The following is a 19864-nucleotide window of genomic DNA, read 5'->3' as shown; positions in this document are numbered from 1 at the left end:
TAAGCTTGTTATTTTTTCATCCTATTGAAAATAGCTGGCTCGAAGGGAGTCTTTCTTTATATTGTATATTTAGTTATGGATAGTGATATTTAAAATAATAACGATATGCATTTCTTGAAAAAATTTAGGCAGTTAACATTTTATAACGAGGGGGAACGTACATAGTTCCTTAGTTGCTGCGGAGACCGCAACTCTACATTTTTACCTGATACATAGTCAGTATGCATGCATAGCTACATTGAGCGACAATGTGTGCGTACGGGAGAGACAGAAAACGTGTCTGAACATGAAATTGTTTGGCAGAAGTCCGGATATAAAATGTCGTTGCTCTAGCTCTCTCTAGGCGCTTATAGGGACGGACAGACAGACAGGGCTCAATCGACTCGGCTATTGATGCTGGTCAAGAATATATATACTTTTTGGGATCGGAAACGATTCCTTCTGGACGTTACACACATCCATTTTCACCACAAATCTAATATACTCCAATACTCATTATGAGTATCGGGTATAAAAAGAGTATTGGGCTTTGAGATAGAACAACTTATAGCTTATATATAAGCTTTTCTTGTGAGTCCTTGCTGGACTTCCAGGCAAGTCCATGTCGAATGTTGAGTAGCTTCCCATTGAGAGATTTGTACAAGCTTCCCAACAATATGATGACACAACGTGCTAGCTTTCTGAGCTTTATTGTGCGATTAAGCTTCCGCCGACAAATCCTTGCTCTAGGTCCCTGCGAATTACGATATTAGAGGGAGGCTCTATAGCGCTTTGAAAGCTTTCTGAAAGAAGTAGGAATGCTGTAACCATTTTATATTTTTCAATCGAGTATCCACACCTCTGCCAAGTGCTTAGCTTTAAAAGCTTTTCTTTTGCGACTCCAGGAAAGTCCTTCTTGCTCCTCTAAAAGCCTTTCTGGACTTGCCAGCCCCAAACAAGAGAGCAAACGGGTTTTGGGTTGTTTTTTTAGAAAAGGGTTCAGAGTTTATTTATATAATGTGTATATATATATATTTAAATTTGCGAGTCGAATCCTCCAGGACCCACTAGATTGGTATTGCAAGAAGCGCAGTTCAATTGACCTGCCTCATCCTCATTTTCATTATCAGCAAGAGGGTTGGGTATACATATGTAGATACATGGTAGATGTATTGTATGTAGGTTTATTCATAACTTTGTGAGAACGGGTGTGAGTACATCCTTATTTTTGGGGGGGAATTACAATGTTTGAAGAGGCTTTTTTGAAAAGTGTTAGGGTCGTATTACTTCAGCATTGTCTGAATCTTTATCTATATATTTATCATTTGCAGTTGCCTGTTGCTTCGTTTTGCTGAGAGTCGTATTCTCGGAGGCTCTGTTTTCATCTTCTCTGATCTTTTCGGCACTAATACATGCTAGGCTAGTGTAAAGGGTTCTCCACCGAAAGTTAATCCTCGTAAGCATAAGTTATACTCTATATAATCCACACTGGCACCTGCCGTGCCGTGCCGTAAAATAATTCAAAATGGATACAAAATGGGTATGAGTAGGTAGCGACGTTCTGTATCGTTATCAATTTGTTTTCGTGTATAAATTAATATCTATTTAAAATTATATACATCCATGTACTTATCATATCATATCATGCATATCCTGTACAAAACGCCGCCGGATAGGTTTCTTGCTCACTTCTCAATCGTCATCTTCAAAATTTCTTGCCTAAACCTCATTTACATTTTCATTCTCATTTACATGAATCATTTTCCCAACTTCTTTCTTTGAGTGCGAGTTCACATAAATTCAGTCGTGATTCAATTTGTTTTTAACTTCTCTTCATTTAGTTGACAATTTTGTTTTGTTTTATTATTTTAATTGTGTCTGCATTTTATACACCTTCTAAATAAAGCTCAAGGTAGTGAACCGGGCGCTACACGGCACTCAACTCAACACAACACAACATACAACGAGGGACTTCCTGTGTCCGTTTTACAATATGCTCAATGCTCTATGCTCTGTGTGTGTTTAACATAACACTCGGACATGTCAGACATGTAAATGCAGCTCGAACTTAGTGTACCGAAAGTAAATTGCTTAGACCTGCTTAGACCAAGGGAATCGCGACCTAACACAGCGGCTATTATCTGGGTGCAATCTGCCCGCCGCAGCAAAGTGTAAGCTGTCAGCGTCAATGAGGCAGCTGTCCACTTTATTGTAAGCACGATAAAAACTATTAACACTAGCTCTACAAAACAACATCCTGCTGTCTTCTGTCTGTCCTCTGCTCTCTGCACTACTGGTGTATGTGTATTTTGCCGTCGCCTTAGCTTATTGTGTCTCCAGCAGATCCGTCTGTTGCAGACTGGATGCCACTGGTGTGTGCGTGTTTATCTAAGCTAAAGCTAAAGCTGGTGTCGGTGTACCCACTGTACGGTGTACGGCTGTACGGCTGTATGGCCGTACGGTGTACTGATGCGGCTGCTCCATGTCTCCCCTCCATCTTGAGTATCCGCAATCGCATCCGTATCGTCATCCCTATTCCTGTCTGGCAGTGGAGTGCATCGAAGCAAACAAAAGTGGTTTCTATCTTAGTTTTGTGCGTGTTTGTTTAGTTTTGTTTTTGTTGTTTTTACTACAAGTTGAACACATGCACTCGCGCACACACAACGTGCTTCACTGTACTATGCTGTACTGTACTATACTGTAATGTACTGTACAGTGGAGACAAGCACATCACGTACACGCAAGAGGGAATCGTAGTATTATTGGCTGTTAACTTTTGTCTTGAGTGGAAATGGAGCGTACAATATATGTGTATGGGTTCGATCGATTCCGTCAATTTTGATGTAGAATTTAGCTTCTTACTTCAGATTGATTTGATCTGATTTTGATGATTCAAATGTGCGGTGCAATGTTGTTGTTTTGAGCATCTATGCAATGACTTTGGCTGGGGCTGGGGCTGTGGTGGCTGCTTAATTCGCTTGGCTGAACGTGATGTGTGGTGAGAATTTCCATAATTTTTCTTCCAATTGATAGTCCGAATTTCTGTTGTCTGTTGTCTGCTGATTGTGTTCTGTAGAGTGATGTATTTTGATTATAGTGGGGATTACGGTTTGCAGGGATTGGATGTGAACATATAGTGTGTTTAAATTCCAAGACTGCAATTAGACAGAGAAAGAAATAGAGAGAGAGAGAGAGAGAGAGTCAGGTTAGGGCTTTGATTTCAAAATTCCGGTACAAATCGGGAGACTTCCGGTGGGGAGACGACACGTACATATAGATTGCCTTATATACTAAGCAGATCCATATATATACTAAATACTTATGCGTGTATCTATAAAGTATTACTCATGAATACATTGTGCGTTTGCTAACAAAGCGTTTGGGGACAAAAAGTCACAAAATCGACTAATTTCGCATAATGTATAAATATACATATATGTATGTATTACTATAGAAGAGATCGTATAAATGTGCAAGTTCTTCTGTTTCTCTTTCGTGCTGCGGCTCCTACATATATATATCTTATCTGTCGGTGGTCACAAGACCCGACAATCAAGTGGCGGCCACAGCCAATTGCAGGCGATAACAGTGCCCCCTCCCCGTGTAGGTGTGTGTGGGGGCAAAAGTGAAAAAGAGCGAGAGAGTGCGCTCGCTCGCTTTCTAGCTTGCTTGCTTACATTCGCGATCCTTTCTGCTGCAGAACTTTGGCCCGGTCGCTAGGCTCTAGCTCGCGGCCGGCCGTGGTGCCACACTCCTTGGACACCACGCAGAGGAACTCATTGCTATCGAAGGGGCCGTAAGCGGAGTACTGTGTGCCGACGCTGATCAGCTGCTCGAACCGCCAGCCATCCGATAGGGTTGAGATCATCTAGAACAAGAGCGAAAATGTTTGGTTGGCGCTAAAAAACGGACCACTGAACCACACTCACCTGGGTCAGTTCTTGCTCGCGGCACTGTAGCACACGATAAACGCGCTTCTTGTCCGCATGCGGTCTCTAAAAAAGTGGAAAGCAATATCAGTGTGGATCTGTCTCAACCGAGATGTCATGTTGATCATCGGGCCAATTTTCTCACCTGATCCCTGTGGTTGATGCACTCCTTGAGCAGTGCTATCATTTGTGTCACATTATAAAACTCGGCCTCTTCCAGCACACCCTCCTCGGAGACGCCATCAAGTACGAGCTTGCCATGTCTCAGATAATTGAGAACGGGCGCAAAGTACTTGGGGTCTCTGTCGATCAAATATGCTCCAGTCTCATCCTGCAATATAAACGACAGAACATTAGTCACTCATATCCACCAGTTGTCCATTTCTGGTATTGGAAAAGCGTCACTTTCGAGTAATGTGGATTGTCACTGTCACTGTCAGCTTTACAGGTGGGGGCTGTGCCTGTTCCTGAGCATGATTTCGATTTCTTAGTTCCTAGTTGCATTTGCAACTTTTTACTGCACCATGGGCCCAGCTGTCTCGCCATTCTACCTGCGGATGAACTTGTCTACAATCCCCATACCCAAACCCATCCTCTCCCCTTCATCATCATTAACAACAGCAGCAGGAGCAGCAGAATGAATGACAAGCAGACGCCACGGGATGTTGTCTTGTTGTTGCTTTGTCGTAGTCGTTGGCTTTTATTTTGGTTTGAAACCATTTAAGCACCCGGATAGGCATAGGTAATGGATTAGGAGGCGAGGCAAGGGGCAGGGCCAGCTTTAATTGACGGGGAGGTGAATTAAATCAATAGCAAAGGCGCGGGCGCGGGCACGGGCGCACAGTAACAACAACATGGCTAAACTTTTTATTGAAAACTATTTGTACATCGCAGAGAGTGGGTAGTGTGGAGAAACGAGGGGGGAATGCCCAGTGGCAGTGGCAGCGCCAGTGCCAGTGTCCGCTGTCGAAGTTGTTTATTGTTTATACCAAATGGAAAATCATTCACACTCTCGTTATGTGTGTTTCAGGAATTTCGTTCAAATTTATTTATGCAGAGCGGGACCGTAGCGAAGCAGAGGAATGGCCAATGTTTGCGATGTTCATACTTTGATTATTATTGGCATGGATGATGATTACTGACGGTGGTGGTGCCTTTTGTTTTGCTGTACCACCCACCGCGACCTTCGCTCGTCCATCCACCTCCCCCATGGCACAGAGCACAGTACAGCGCCAAGGACTCCAGCGCACCAGCCAAATCGGGGCCCTGTCACAGTAAACTAGTTCGAAGCAAGGTCGATTAAATATAAGGCAGGATAGTTTATTTGCCATTCTCTACCTCGGACCAATGCTATTGGTTGCTCTCTTGTACGCCTTACCTTTTATTTAATATACCTTTTACGAAAAAGAACTAGACACACACATACAAACACCCACACGCCCACGGCTGCAACTGCAGTTAATGTGGTGTGCGGCGTATCTCTATCTCTTGCTATCTCTTTCTTTCTCGCCCATGGCCACTGCTTTAGCCTGCGTCCCAGAAAAATCGTTGTTCTTGCTGTTGCTTCCCCTGCATGACCTGCATTGGGTCATGCTGGTTTGCTGGTGTGTTACTGCGTGTGTGTGTGGGTGCGTTAATGTGTACAATTTTCGGTGTTAGGTTTTTATTACTATAATTATATCCCCCCGCGCTAATATACCAAAAAGAGGACGGACTCTGTGTGGACGGTGGACACACAGTGAGGTCTATAAATATGATATGTGGCATACACTAAAAGAACTCACCTGATCCGATATCAAATCGCTGTCCTCCTGTATAAGACGGGACAGAAACGAATTTGGGTCACGGGAGAGCGTTGTTTTGGTGGTCAGAAAGTAGGTTCCACCCACATTTAGCTTGACCCACTGGTCGGTGCCCTGTTTCCTCGGCACATTGGGACTTTTTCTCGAATTTATGAACACGATGCTCATGTTGTTATTGTTGTAGTAGCTGCTGCTGCTGGTGGATTGCTTCGGCTGATGGCGATGATGATGTTTCGTCTGATGCTGATGCGACGCCGTCTTCCTGCCGTGCTATGGGTGAAGGTGGGATGGATATGGATGCCAAGCGAATGTGCGAGTGTGTAGAAGCAGTTGCACCTGCCTGCAGCTTTGCAGTTATGAGTTCTCTTCTATCGCTTTGTTATTGTCCCACGTTTTGCTTTCCTTGCCAGCGTTCGCCTTGAATCTTTATTCTAGTCCCTTGCTTTTGGCTTCTCTGCCCCCCACGTGCAGTTGCAGTTGCGGTTTTGATTACAATTTCGGTTTCAGTTTCAGCTCTAGCTCATGCTTTACTGGCTTCACTTGCGTCTCTTTGTTGCGTTTTGTTGTCTTCCCTCGCTCTACGCTGCCTTACTTTGCTGCTGATATGCCTTCCTTGTGCCCTGGGCTCTTCCGACTTCTGCTGTGTCCGCTCGCTCCCGTTCCTGTGCTCTCTTGTTTGATTCGCTCGCGCCCTATTTTTCCTATTTCTGATGGGCACCGTTGTATGTCCGTTTAATTTGCCTCGAATCGCGTCGTCTGATTTTTTTTCATTTAAAAAAATAATACACTTCCTAATCAGTGTGACCGCGGACTTATCGATGAAACATATACGGTCCGACCCTTAGAAGTATACCGAAACATACCGTCTTAGTTTAAAAATATACCGTAAATACACTGACGAGCTCAAATTCTATTATACATATTCCTCGTTTTTGATATTCCGTCGAATATTAGTAGCTATGTAGAACATTTAGCCATGCCCACATAATTTGAGCCGATTAATGAATCAATTTTCTAGTTAACTGGCTTATTCTAAATAATTGCTTTTATTGGATTTTTATATAACATTGAAAATTAATATTAATAAATTGATGAAATCGACAAAATATACCATTATATACTGATATACCGTAAATATACCGTCGGTTCAATTTTGACCCCAAAAAATACCGAAAATTATTTTGAAAAAACCGTAAACGGTCACCCTGTTCCTCATACCATTGCACCAGTGTGACCGCGAACTTGGCGATAAAATATACTGAAAATAAGTAAAAATGTTCAAAATATGCCGTAAATATAACGATTAACAGAAAATATACCTTCAACTCGATTTCGACGTCAAAATATAAATAAAAGTATATTATATACCGTAAATGGTGTCCCCGCATTGCAGTTCTATAACAATCGAGTGTCTCCATCGATACTATCGACATTTTAGCGAACATTGGTATTTTTCTACACACAGGGCTGCATTCCCACACATATCGATAGTTCCGCCACTCGCTCACAGTCAACAGATGGCTGCTATGCAACTGCTTACGTGACCAAAGGCAGTTAAGTTTTTGAATTTGAGTTCGAATATTTCAGCAATGACGTGCCGCTCCCACGTTCCACGCATCTATCGATCTCGCGTCTAATCGGCCTCTCCACGCTCTCGCAGTCGGCGTGCGGCTCTGCAACGGTGTGGACAAGTAATAAAAATGAATCTTCTGCCGCTTATGTTGCTTTTGGTTTTGGCCTGTGCCAGCGTCTGTCCGTTTCCCATGTTGTACAAGCGTAATCCCGACGAGAAGTACGAGGCAGGTGAGTGAATTCAAAGAGACCGTCGCGTCGGTCTACTTATGTACGTCATTCCTGCTTCCGTAGATCTAGTGCCTGTCTCCTCTACCGTCATCCCGCTCACAGTGCTCGAGGTGAGCTACGGGGCTGGCGGCAAGCCCAGCGAGGCTTACAAGGCGGCCTATCTGCGTAAGCTGCGCAAGCAGGTTCTCCAGCGGTCCGACAAAGGGGAGAAGGAGCTGAATGAGGAAGTTCCCACTGTCCTGGGCTTGGCCGTAGACTCTCCATCCTCCGATCTAGCCGCTCCAGCCCTAATCACAGGTGAGCAGACAGACACCTGGGCATATTTTCTTATTTCTGACTCATTCGGGGTCTGGTCTGGTCTGGTTTGGTTTGCAGTGAAGTCGCAGCAACTGGAGGCAGCGAGCAGGGCCAAAGTCAAGGCCGTCTGAGCAGCTACCATGGAGGTGGACCGGACTGGTCCGGACTGTGCTGTGTGATGTCATGGCGTGCGTGGAATAAACAACAGCACCAATCTTCGCAAATCTTGTTTTTGCTGCGGCCTGATTGGGCGTTTGCGAATCTGCGTTGGCGTTGGTCTGTGGGCTGGGATGACGACGCAGTGGCAATGGAAGTGGCTGCCAACAGAAGAAGACCAGACCATACCAAAGCAGAGCAGGCAGGGCAAACGGCAGAAGGGCAAAAGCATGGTAGGAAGGAAGCCGCTCCGAAAGGAAGGATATTTGTCGTCAATGAAATCGAATCAAATCTAATGAACAAGAGCCCAACCCGGGGTCGGTCGTCGTCTGAATTGTGAGCATGATTCGATTGTCATTTCCTGCCCCCAGAAGGATGGCGAATAATGATGATGAGATAAGCTCCATAAATGGCGAGGACATTAGCAGCAGATTCGTAGTAGTTCAAGATGGATAAATAGATGGAGATTGAAAAGTCGGGGAGAATACGGAGCAACGGAGACTGGCTGAGAAAAGGCTGAGAGGGCGAAAAGAGAGTTCGTGCAAGGCAAACATTTCCCATTCCTTTTGAGGCCAGTTAGTCAATACGAGCACCCTCTCCACGCTCGCTTCGCCTCTCCACCTCATTAGTCAGTCTGACAGTTGGCCGCTTTTTTGCTTTCAGGACTCAGGTGGAGACTCTTCCGTCTGCCTGTCAAAACGGAGGCTGTTGCCTGCCTACTTGCCTGCCTGCCTTGCCGCCTGCCTGCTCTTTTTTCTACCTGACGTCTTTGACCAGCTTTCTCCCTGCTTTGTCCGCTTATGGTCGGGGCTTTGTTTGCAGCCGTCAATGTAGCTGTCATGGGCACAAGTCACAAGTTTGCGGGAGCTACAGACGTGCCACTAGCACAGCGAGCACAGCAAAGAATACGATGCTCGAAAGTATGCAGCCGCCCCGTGCGTACAATGCATTCCGTATCCGCATCCGTATCCGTGTCCGTATCCGTGACTGGCTGATTAGGTAGAATGAGGTGTTCCTGGCAGCCAACTATTTACACTATTTATGCACCCGCCCCGTACTCAGGCACGTACTTAATTTGAGAACAAAGACAGTACCCGCAAAAGGAAAGAACTCTCATGTTTCATAATTGAGTTTATGTGGATTGAGACTCCACAGAAGGAGCTGCAGCTTCCTCAGTTCGTAAGATGCGTGGGGCAGAGAAGTGTAAACTACACGTAAATAATGTTATCACTGTCTTCACCCTCCTCTCGTTTCCCCTTGAAGCACACTTCATTAGGCCTGGCCTGCGTTTTGCCTTTTGCCTTTTGCGTTTCGCGTTTCAGTTTTCAGATTGCTGTTGCTGTTGCCTTGCTGTTTGATCTGTATGTTTCGTGGGCCACTTACCACATGCCTACCTCTACCTCTCCCTTCTCCGCTCTTTTAAGCTTCACTGAACGCATTAATAGCTCGCGATTTCAATACGAAATGTAAATAACGCGTATACGCCTACGCGTCCCCCCATTGAGATCTGGCTCGCCCTGGTTTTTGTGCCGCTTCTCCTCAATGAACAGTGGACTATACGGCAAGGTAAGGCCAGTCTAAGGGAGCCGCCTTCATTTAGCGGCCTTCACTCGGCTTCGTTCTGGTCTTAGGTGAGGGCGAATGCCAAAAAACGAAAAATAATAATAGATACATATAGCACACCCAGATGGGTGGGACCTGTCGTACCTTATATTCAATATGCCTTGCTTCGGCTGCTGTTGACAACAATCAGCGACAGAAGCAGATGAAATCGAATGTCAAATCGAATGACGTGTGATGTAATCGGTTTCTCTTTGTCTCTTTTGTGTCATAACACAGATGATTCCACCATTTCGATGCGAGCGACGCGTCGCTGGAATCTGTTCGAGCAGAAAGATTTCCAGTAAGTATGCTTTGAATAGAGTACATTCAAAGCTGAAGCCAGTCCCCAACAGATGTTGGCAATGTTTTGGTACAGGTCAAGAACTTTTCCGCCTAAGTGTCCACCATGCCAAACAAAAATATGTCAATAAAGCAGGCATTTCCATGTAATTCTGTCCCGATAATAGTTTCTAAATTCATTGAAAGTTTTCTAATTTAACCGATTCAATTATAATTTCATTAACTTTAATGTGAAAACTTTAATTTCTTTCGGCCTTTTTAATAGCCGTGTTTTCCCTTATTATTATCTGCCATAAAAGGGTGATTCTTGATAAAAGTTCTGCCAGCAAGTATTTTCATGATATTGAAGATTATTGATTTTGAAAAAATCTAAAAAAAAAATCAATTTCGGCAAACTGTATATTGATGTTGTATATTGGATTGAAAATAGATAAACGGGAAAGGTTGTTTGTCAAATATCTTTAAAAATGTACACTGTATCAATGTTCCATTGATATTCCTACCCAATTCGCAGAGTTTTGCCATTTTGTAAGCCAGATCAAAATTGGACTTCTGCTTTTGGTAACGTAGTGCCAGGTAGATCGATTGTTCTCATGCCTATATTTAATGTGCAATTTAGACACAGAGCTATAATAAAAACACTCATATTTCCAAGAAAATAAAGTCCAGGTTAGAGTCTGTTGGGTTTTGGCCAGAGGGAATCAGAAAATTGGATCTTGCCAAAAGACTTATGCCGTCGGGGTTTCCCTTTTATTTTTGTGAAACAAAACTACACGTATCTCGTACTCTTCCCCCTCCTGATAGTCAGAGCTTTGATCAAGGGACGTCCAGTCGTATCCCTTCGTAGGGCTCAGCGAGGCCCTACTGTAGGGATGTCCAGCCTTTTCCCCGATCAAACAGGTCCGGCACAAAACAACACAACACAAAAGAGACAGGGAATTCCGAGCCCCCGGGTACCGCTGGGCGATGAAATGTCATTAAGTTCGAAATTTGTTTGGTTTTGTTTTTGTTGGGGATTTCGCCGGCCCATTGGGGAGGGCATGGGGTGTTATGGGGTGTGGCAGGGCGTGATCTAATTGCGGATTTGGGTCGTCGTGTTCTCGGCTGAAACGGAGTGCGGACTGCGGACTGCGGACTGTGGAGTGTGGAGTGTGGAGTGCAGTTGTTGGTTGGCCAGCTGCTCATCTGTTCATCTGTTTATTCCGTTCGGTTGTTCGGTTTTCCAGCCGCCGTGTTTGTTCTGCACTCATTTAACGATTCTGCGGCGCCCAGAAGTATGCAGCACGCCATATTATGCAAATGAGGGTGGGTAAGGGTTATGGTTAGAGTTAGGTTTGGGGTTAGGGTTAGGGTAAGGGTACGGGTACGGGTACGGGTACGGCAGACAGTGGGGAAACCTAATTGACGCGCGTCCTGTGGGTGGGGGTGTCCCGTGTCCGTGTCCAGAATCATCCTGTAACTGGAGCAGTAATCAATGATGTGGAAAATTACTTTAAACGTGTTCCTCCTCCTGCCCCGCCCCGATTCGTGTACCCCTCCAGACACTACCCTCTTCCCATTCTCCACCCATTCTTGCATGTCTGAAGGAAGACGGAAGGGAGAGAGAAAGAAAGAGAGACAGAGAGAGACTGGGAGAGTATGCTAGAAAAGGAACAGAAATTTCTTTTAAACGCTTCGAACTTTCCCAAAACTTTGATGATGTGGCCTATCTCTCTCTCTCTCTCTCTCTGTCTTCCTCTCTTTCTGTGTCTATATAAGCTTGCTTTGATATGGAGCATATTCGAGGCAGACGCTGAAGGAGGAGGAGGAGGAGGAAGGCGAGAACCCTTCAGACTTCACAGAGATGCCTCGCAGGCAACATCGGCCAAAAGAAATCAGCGTCAGGCAAACACAATTTTACTAAATACACACAAACACATACACGAAGGCAGGCAGGCAGGCACGCACACACAAACGACCACACGCACACCACTATGATAGAAAGTCAAAATATAATGCAAACGAAATTTGAATGCCAAACGAAATTAGAAGAAGTCAAAGGGAAGAGCCGATAAGCAGGAGGGGAGTAGTCCCATCCATTCCATGTACCATGTACCATCCATCCTCATCCCCAAAATCATCGAGCGACGTAATTAATCGAGTTTCGAATGCGACTAAATCGCAATCGCATCCATCAAAGACGCCAAACTTCCCAGACAAAAAGAAGCGATCGAACGGTGTGGAACGGAATGGAACCACGGATGCGAGGAAGCGAAGAAGGGTGAGGAGGAGTGGCCGGAACAGGAGCTATGGCAGCGGCATCCAATCATCTATCATAGACAGGACGCCGATGCCCCCTCGTCTCACCATTCATATAATCAAGGAATACACGTCGCTATCTTATTCTGGGAGCTGCGTTTTTACAGGCAATTTATTAATTTGGCAAGTTAGGCCTAGGCCACAGACAGAGACACGGACACAGACACAGACAGAGACAGAGACAATTAAAAGACAAGGACAGGGAAAGCCGCAAAACGTTTACCCACTGCTCGGAAATCCAAACCGAAAAACCGAAACCAAAGCCCAGACCCCCAGACCCAAGACCCTAGACCCGAAAACCGAAACCAAAAGCCGAAGGAGAGAGCTGGCAGCGCCTTAAGCCGAGAGGGCTCGAGCAGGAGCAGGGCCTGAACAGTGGTTCAGGCCTGCTCTAATGGGGAAACCTCAATCCAGTGGCAAGTGGCGGCGGCATTCCCGACGGGTGGCTAACCACAGTGCCAGGAACAGAACCAAGGACCAGGACTAGGACTAGGACTAGGACCAGACTCCGAGCCGAGCCGAGCTGAGCGAGTCGAGCGGGATGGCTCTCTATTGTTGCCGCCTGGCTGCGCAGGGAGCAAGCCGCAAAGGATTCAATTAAAGAAGTTGCACCGCACCGAACATCCAAGCAGCAGAAGCAGAATCAGAAGCAGAAGAAGCAGCAGTGGCGGCAGCAGCAGCAGATTCGGAGGCAAAGTGCGCATAATCAAAACAAATCAACACGTGGTTTTCCTGGCCACCAGTCCAACATTTGAGCACTTGAACACACAGTGGAGGAGCAGCAGTCGAGGTCGAGGCAAGGACCAGACGGAGCCACCACCCCGCCCTCGGCAATCCTCTGCCGCGCCCCCTTTCCTGCTGCCGCTCATCGCATGCGGCGCAGGCGCAGAAGTCTAAAGGCGGAACTCCGTTTGGGCAGGGAGAGCGTTGCCAGACTGCCAGATATGTTGCTCTGGACAGGGGTCCGCCCAAAAATGCACCCTTATCACCGTTTGTGTAAATGTTTTTTGATTATTTTCTAAAAGTTTTCTCTTAATAAATTTCGATTTCTTAATTTCTGAAGATGCTTTACATTCCCAACTGAGTGGCAACGATGCGCGCGAGAGTGAACTGGGCTTGGCACGAAGCAAGCTGCCGCGGAGAGAGAATAAGAGCGTGACAGAAAGAGAGAAGGCGAGAAGGCGAGAGCTCCGAGTAGGAGTAGGAGTAAGAGTGAGAGCAGGAGCGGGAGCGGGAGCAGGAGCAGCAGTAGCAGTATTACGTATACGCTGCAGAGAGGGCGTGTTACAAGCCTCTTTGACGCAAGCCGAAAAGAAAACGAAACGAAATCGAAATCGAAATACTGCTCTCCCGCTCTCTTCTTTGACATTGACAATGCTCTCCCTCGGACTCACCCCACCCCCTATCCCCCCGCCCCATCCCTTTGGACCATGGAGAGTTTTAGGAATAGACGGGAAAAATCGTGCACACACTTACACAGCCGTCGTCCTGTCCCGTCGCTCTGTGTCCCTCCGTCCATGTGTTGGTGTGTAAATTTCGTAATCAGCTTCGTGGATGGTTCGTGGATGTGGATGCTAGATGCTGCTGCTGCTGCTGCGGAGGATGCTGGGCCCGGGTTGGCAGTGCCATTCGGTGGCTCCTCGCATACAGTCCGCAAAGCGCGCATACCGTAAGCGGGCATCAAAGGCATCCTTCGAAACGGCAGTCAGCGAAATCGCGCGACGATAGCGAAACGGTGACGTTGACGCTGACGGAGACGGAGACGGACACTGCTGTGTCCTGTGTGGCTTGGACCGCGTTGAATGGACCCATGCTCTGACCACCTGACCCAGACCCCAGACCACGACTACGACCACGACCACGACCACGACCACGACGACAAGCCCTCAGACATTGCAGACGACACAACGTCGGAAAGCGTCGGACAGCATCGTCGGACTGACCAACTGACCAAGTGAGCCACTGCACTAGACGCCAGCCCCACCAGCCATGCGAGCGTAAGCAAAGCCTCTGGAGTTACACTCCGCTCCCCCGTCTCTGATCCATACCAGCGTCCCACCCCCTTGAGTGGGAGAATCGGACGTCCCCGCCCTTGCCAATCCGATTGTGTTTTGTTTTATAACAAAAGCAGGAACAATAGTAATAAGAATACGAATAAAAACACAAGGAATACCGAACAATAGAAATGCAAAAAGTACAAATAAATATAGGAAAAATAGCAAAAGGACATACATAGACGAGCAGCACAAGGACAAGGCGAGAAAATGATGGAAAAATATTAGCAGCAAAAAAAAAAGAAGAAAAAAAATAGATGTAATTTTTTTCGGTTTTTTTCTTTTTTTGGGCGTGTATGTGTACGTGCCTGTGTTTGTGAGTTTTAGTGGCTCTGTTTTGTGTGCCTGTGTGCGTGAGTCCCGTGTCCGTGTGTCCGTGTGTCCGTGTGCCCGTGTCTGTGTGGATGCTGCGTCGTCGTCATCGTCGTCGTTGTCGTTGTCGCTGTCGTTGTCGTTGTGCGTATCTTTGAATTTTTGGGTGTGGACTTGTTTCATGTTTCAGTTTCCAGTCGTTGGCTTCGTCTCACCCCCTCAGCCCCTCAGCCCCCATCTCAGACTGCTCTCGGGCAACTGGCACCCCTTTACCCGCTCAAAAACTTGTACGCTAACAAAAGCTACGAAACAAAATCATAAAAATAATCCTGGTACAAAAAAAGTGCAATGAAAACAGAGAGATACGCAGTCGCTGCCAGTGCTCTATCATTATTTTATTTTGTTTTTGTTCATGTGTGTGTGTGTGTGTGTGTGTGTATGAGTGTGCAAAAACAACAACAACAGCAACAGAAAAAATGGCGGAAAAGCATCCCAAAAAGTGCCGAAGAAAAACAACACGAGAAAAGCCAAAACAAAAGCCATGCCCCCAACAACGCTCCCCCGCGACACATTTTTAATTAAGCGCCGCCTTGGTGCATGCCCCACACACATGCCGTGTCCCTGCCCCCTCCTTTCGCCCCACACAAAGTTTGAGAATTTTATTATTTTGAAATTTGTGCGCTAATTCGTGGCAGAAGGCCAAGCGGTGGAACCGCAGCCTTGAAGGGGGCTTTTGGCGCGCATTCCTCACCACCCGCCCATGTCGTCCCCTGATGCAACCAGAGGGTAAACAGAGGTTCCATCACGGTTCTATGGAACATCCCCTGATGGTATTTTTAGACCCTCATTGCCGTAAGGCCGTAGATCCCGTCACTGAGTATTAATGGTACTCCATTGGCACATGCCGTAACAATTAAGTGCACTCTTAGCTTGGGCATCCATTCCGTGAATTATTAAGGGTGTCTCACTTGACCCACGACAGCAGCAGCAGCAGCAGCAGCAGCAGCAGCAGCAGCAGCCACAGGACACATCCAGGACACGGCCAGAACACCCAAAGCACTCGAAGGTCAGCCCATCATGACCTCTTGTGGTTGATGTCGTTGTTGTCGTTGCTGCCGTTGTCGTTGTCGTTCTCGCTGTCTCCGTTGCGGTTGTTGGCCAACAACTGCTGCTTTTGACTCAAACTTTTGGCCCAAACACACACAGGAAGAGTGAAAGTAGGGGGTGAGGAGTAGTGCAACGAACAACTGCAACAGTTCCTCCATGTTGTTTTGCAATGGGATTTGCATTCGTCCAACTTTCGGGGGGGGAAGCAAACTTTTGTTTGCTTGTTGTTTTGGCGGCACAACAATACAGGCAATTGCTGGGGATGAGAGGAGAGGCGAGGAGAGGAGATGAGGGGTGGCGTGAGCAACAGAGGGTGTGCAGAGGAATGCAGAGGGGAAATCCGAAGCACCAGTAAGTCTGATCTAATGAATTAGGTGCCAGGCCAGGCCAGGACAGGACAAGACAGGGCAGGACCTGGACAAGCCGGGACGGACGCGTACAGGGGTTGGGTGGGGCACCATCATCAGTGTCGGAAAGATAAGACGAGGCAATTTTTCACGCCTGGCGCACATTTTCTCGGCCTTTTCCCTTGCTGCTGGTGCTGCTCCAGCTTCTACTCCTATTCTGTCCTGCTCCTCTTTCCTTTCGAGAAACAAAAAACGTGAAAAACTGTCGCCCCTCCCCCACCACAAAACGTTGACAGAAAACGTTTGGCCAAAAACTAATAAGCAAACAGCGTAGTGGAGAGAAGAGGAGAGGAGGGGAGAAGCAGACAAGGAGTCCAGGCTGACAGCGGTCGACGCACTGTCAAATTAGACATAGTCCTGCAGCCCCCCAGCCTCTGCCGGCCCTACCATCCTGAGCCCCAGTCTTAACCCGTTCAGCGCTGGCCAAACAAGGATCTGTTGTCTGGCAACGATAAAGCACGGCAAGGACCTTCCAAAGCAGGGACTAAGCAGGGCGGATGGAACGGACAAATAAATAAATAGATTGCATTTGTGGGCGTGGCTCGCTTTGCTGAAAGAAGAAAGAAGGAGAGTGTAGAGAAAGGGGCAGAGAATGAAGGGCGGGGTAGAGAAAGAGGCCGAGGCGGTGGTAGAGCCAGATGGAGTGGGGAGGGGGAGGAGGAGTTGTAGAAGTTGTAGAACCGATGTTGAAAAGTAAATAACTGTCAAAAAGGGTTCAAGACCTGCGAGGGATAAGTATACGTGTTCGTGTATGTGTGCGTCTGCGTGTGTGTGTGTGTGTATATCCGACAGGCGTTTGTAGGGTTGTGCATAGCCAGGCATAGTCGTGGCCGTGCCTCAAAGATGTGTCCAGCAAAAGTCATAAACTCAAACACAAATACAAGCCAAAGCACGCACACAGAGAGAAGAAGATACACAAACGTATGATGATAATGCCATTGTATCCACCCCAAAGGGTATTCAACAGAAGGTAAGGCATACCCAGAGGGCTGCTGGATACAGTGGCACTCCAGCCATGCCCCGCATTGAATATAGCTTGGCCACAGCCAAGGATGGATCCCACAGCGATAGAGAGAGATAGCCAAGGAGTCCAGAGCAACAAACATTTTCAATCAAAAGTTTAATACGCCGTGAATTCATTACACGTCCGATGAATGATGGTACCGCCCTCCGTCCGACCACCCACCACCCAACAGGACACAGAACTATCCAACAGAAGACAGCCTTAGAGGAGCCTCCCCATAGGACGTAGCGGGGCAGGCGTATGAGGGCTAGGGGCTCTGGGGTATGGCTCATGAGGGGATGTGTCTGTTATTTTGGTGTTCTTTTCTCATAAGATACAATTTATTGCCGCCGTCATGTACGAAAAGTACGAAACACATGTAGACACACAGGCAAACGCACACACACACACACACACAGAGAGAGAGAGAGAGAGAAGAGAAGAGAAGAGAGACGAAGAAGAAGCGAAAGTAAGAGAAGAAGAAGACATTTTACGGCCATCACCCCACCAAAAAACACACCCAAAACACGCACACACATGAGTATGAGTATGAGTATTAGTATTAGTATTAGTATGAGTATGAGAGTTGGATGAGCCTTAGAAGCCCATGACCTTCTGCGTCTTTGGCGGCCATTGCATGTGAAGGAGCAGCAGCATTCCATGTTGCTGCTCCCATTGTGCCCCCAAACAAAGTAATCACTCTTTTGTCCCAGAGAAAGAAGCGAGAGAGAGTGGGAGAGTGCGAGAGTGCGAGAGGGTGAGAAGGGGGTAGAAGGGGAGGCTGCTTGCTTATTGACAGTCAGGCAGTTAAGTGTCAAAACACAGTTTAAGCCAGACCCGAGAGCGGTGTCCTCCGAGAGCAGTAGCAGGAGCAGGCACCGCGGGGGCAGACAACCGACAAATTATAAGCCCAAAAAAGAGCTGCTGCCAGAAAACAGAAACAAGAACGAGACGAAAATGAAATGAAGTCGAGAGGCAGCGGCACAACTTGCTGACGCAGGAGCCCTGTCCCGGCCACCTCCACCCCTTCCAGGCCCCGCCCGGATTCCATTCGCAGCGCCATGTATTCGATGATGACACGAGGCCGCAGCAGGCGACGCCCAAAGCCAGGGCCAGGGCGAAGTCAGACCGACAACCGACCCAGCAAAGCCCCAAACATCCAAACATGGAAACTACCACTGTAACCAGGAACCAGCAGCAGCGAGAGGCAGGAACCAGCATCAGCAAGAGACAGCCGCCGCAATATGTGCGGATATTAATGATGATGACTATCATAATGGATGCGCCTCCCCGTGCTCTTGCCCGTACCCGTGCCCGTGCCCGTCTCCGCTAGAGGGGCATGGCCACACCCTTAGTCCGGCAGGCAAGCAGGCCGCTTTCCGATTCCTGATTTCTGTTTCCGCCATTGCGCTGTTTTCTTGCCTACCAGTTTCGGTTTCGGTTTCTGTTTCAGTTTCGGTTTTTGCTGCTGGCAACATTCAAAATTCAAAGTGAAAATTTCACGAGCAATTGCCGAACTGCCCCCCGCGGGGCGCCCACAGGAAGCAAAGGGGGAAAGGAATAGGGTACAGGGGACGCGGATGTATGTGGAGCTGCGATTATGCGGACCAGTGTCGCATTTAATTTATGTAGAAAAGCAAGCTGCGCTCAAATTGAATTCAAGTGAAACAAGAACAAGAAAGGCAGGCCCGCGTCGAGGAGTCGAGGCCCCGAATACCCTAGACACAGAGAAACGTCTATTTGAATGCTAAGACGGCTGCTTCCTAGGCCACTGATATATCCATGATCCAATGCTTGTAGGGCCATAGATCTGTGAAGTCATCTCCATCCCTAAAGAGGAAATAAAACAGACAGATAATAGATAGATATAATTTGTATATGGTTCTAGATATGTCTTGGAAAAGAGAGCCTGGCTCTACCTTCCAAGTCCACCCTGAAACAATCGTGTACCAACAAAAATGTATGGGCGTCACAGATCTTTCTATGCATATTGTCTTGTATTGAGCCTTTAAATCATCTAAGGAATCAAAAGTGGAGTAGGTCTTTCCGTTGTGCCGGGATAAACATCATAGCAGCATCATTATACCCTTCTAGCATGCCAGGAGAGGTATCCCAGGAGGCAACCCGCTCCCAGCAATACGAATAATGTGAACAACTGCCACCTGTGTGTGTGTGTGTGGCTGTGCGGCTGTGTGTAGGTGTGTAGGAGTGGGTGTGTGCCCATAAATACACGCCCCCAGGCAGGAAGGCAGCCAGCAGGCACCGCACAGTGGGGCAAGGGATACAGATACCCCTCCTTTGCCTTCGCTTTCGCTTTCGATGTCGGTTTCGTTTCGTTCCACTGTGCCAGCGGCCATAACAAATTAGTAGCGGAAGCGGAAATGGCGGAAAACGTCAACGAAGAATGTTGCCAATGCTGCTGCAGATGCTGTTCAGGCTGCCTCTGAATGCCCTGCCACTGAATGTCCTGTGCGTTTGTGTGTGTGTGTGTGTGTGTGTGTGTGTGCGAGCGTGTTCGAATGGGTCTATAAATGCGAATGTTTTTGTACGTGTAGTACGTTTATATTAACAACTGTGCGTCACTGTTTCTGTTTCAAATTAGCAGCAATGCGCAGCAGCCATCACAATAACTCCTTGGGGGCGCTGAAGGAACGGGGAAAAAGAGAATTAAAAGGCGAAGGAGACGGAGAAGGAAAAGGAAAAGAACAGCTGCAGCGGAAAAACGAAAACTAACTGTTTTCGAACCCACTCTAATCCATCCATCAGCGAATGCAAAAAGACAAACGCCAATACAAGTAATCAACGTAATTGATAA

The 19864-nt window shown here is 47.2% G+C and overlaps 2 protein-coding genes across 2 annotated transcripts; one reads left to right on the top strand and one right to left on the bottom strand.

The window, feature by feature from the left end:
• Nucleotides 1-1117: 1117 nt before the first annotated feature.
• Nucleotides 1118-6479, bottom strand: LOC6596744 (BTB/POZ domain-containing protein KCTD5). The gene is made up of 5 exons (XM_002021891.2): nucleotides 5693-6479; nucleotides 4054-4239; nucleotides 3909-3974; nucleotides 3657-3847; nucleotides 1118-3134 (listed from the first exon to the last, which is right to left on the bottom strand). The coding sequence occupies exons 1-5, from the start codon at nucleotides 5876-5878 to the stop codon at nucleotides 3122-3124; spliced, it is 642 nt and encodes a 213-aa protein (XP_002021927.2). The 5' UTR covers nucleotides 5879-6479; the 3' UTR covers nucleotides 1118-3121.
• Nucleotides 6480-7401: 922 nt separating this feature from the next.
• On the top strand, nucleotides 7402-8052 carry LOC6596745. The gene is made up of 3 exons (XM_002021892.2): nucleotides 7402-7513; nucleotides 7577-7810; nucleotides 7889-8052. The coding sequence occupies exons 1-3, from the start codon at nucleotides 7411-7413 to the stop codon at nucleotides 7939-7941; spliced, it is 390 nt and encodes a 129-aa protein (XP_002021928.1). The 5' UTR covers nucleotides 7402-7410; the 3' UTR covers nucleotides 7942-8052.
• Nucleotides 8053-19864: the final 11812 nt, after the last annotated feature.

Source organism: Drosophila persimilis, unplaced genomic scaffold (assembly GCF_003286085.1).
Source record: "Drosophila persimilis strain 14011-0111.01,24,50 unplaced genomic scaffold, DperRS2 tig00000520-arrow-pilon, whole genome shotgun sequence".
Classification (NCBI taxonomy): domain Eukaryota; kingdom Metazoa; phylum Arthropoda; class Insecta; order Diptera; family Drosophilidae; genus Drosophila; species Drosophila persimilis.
This window is presented reverse-complemented; position numbering and strand designations above follow the sequence as displayed.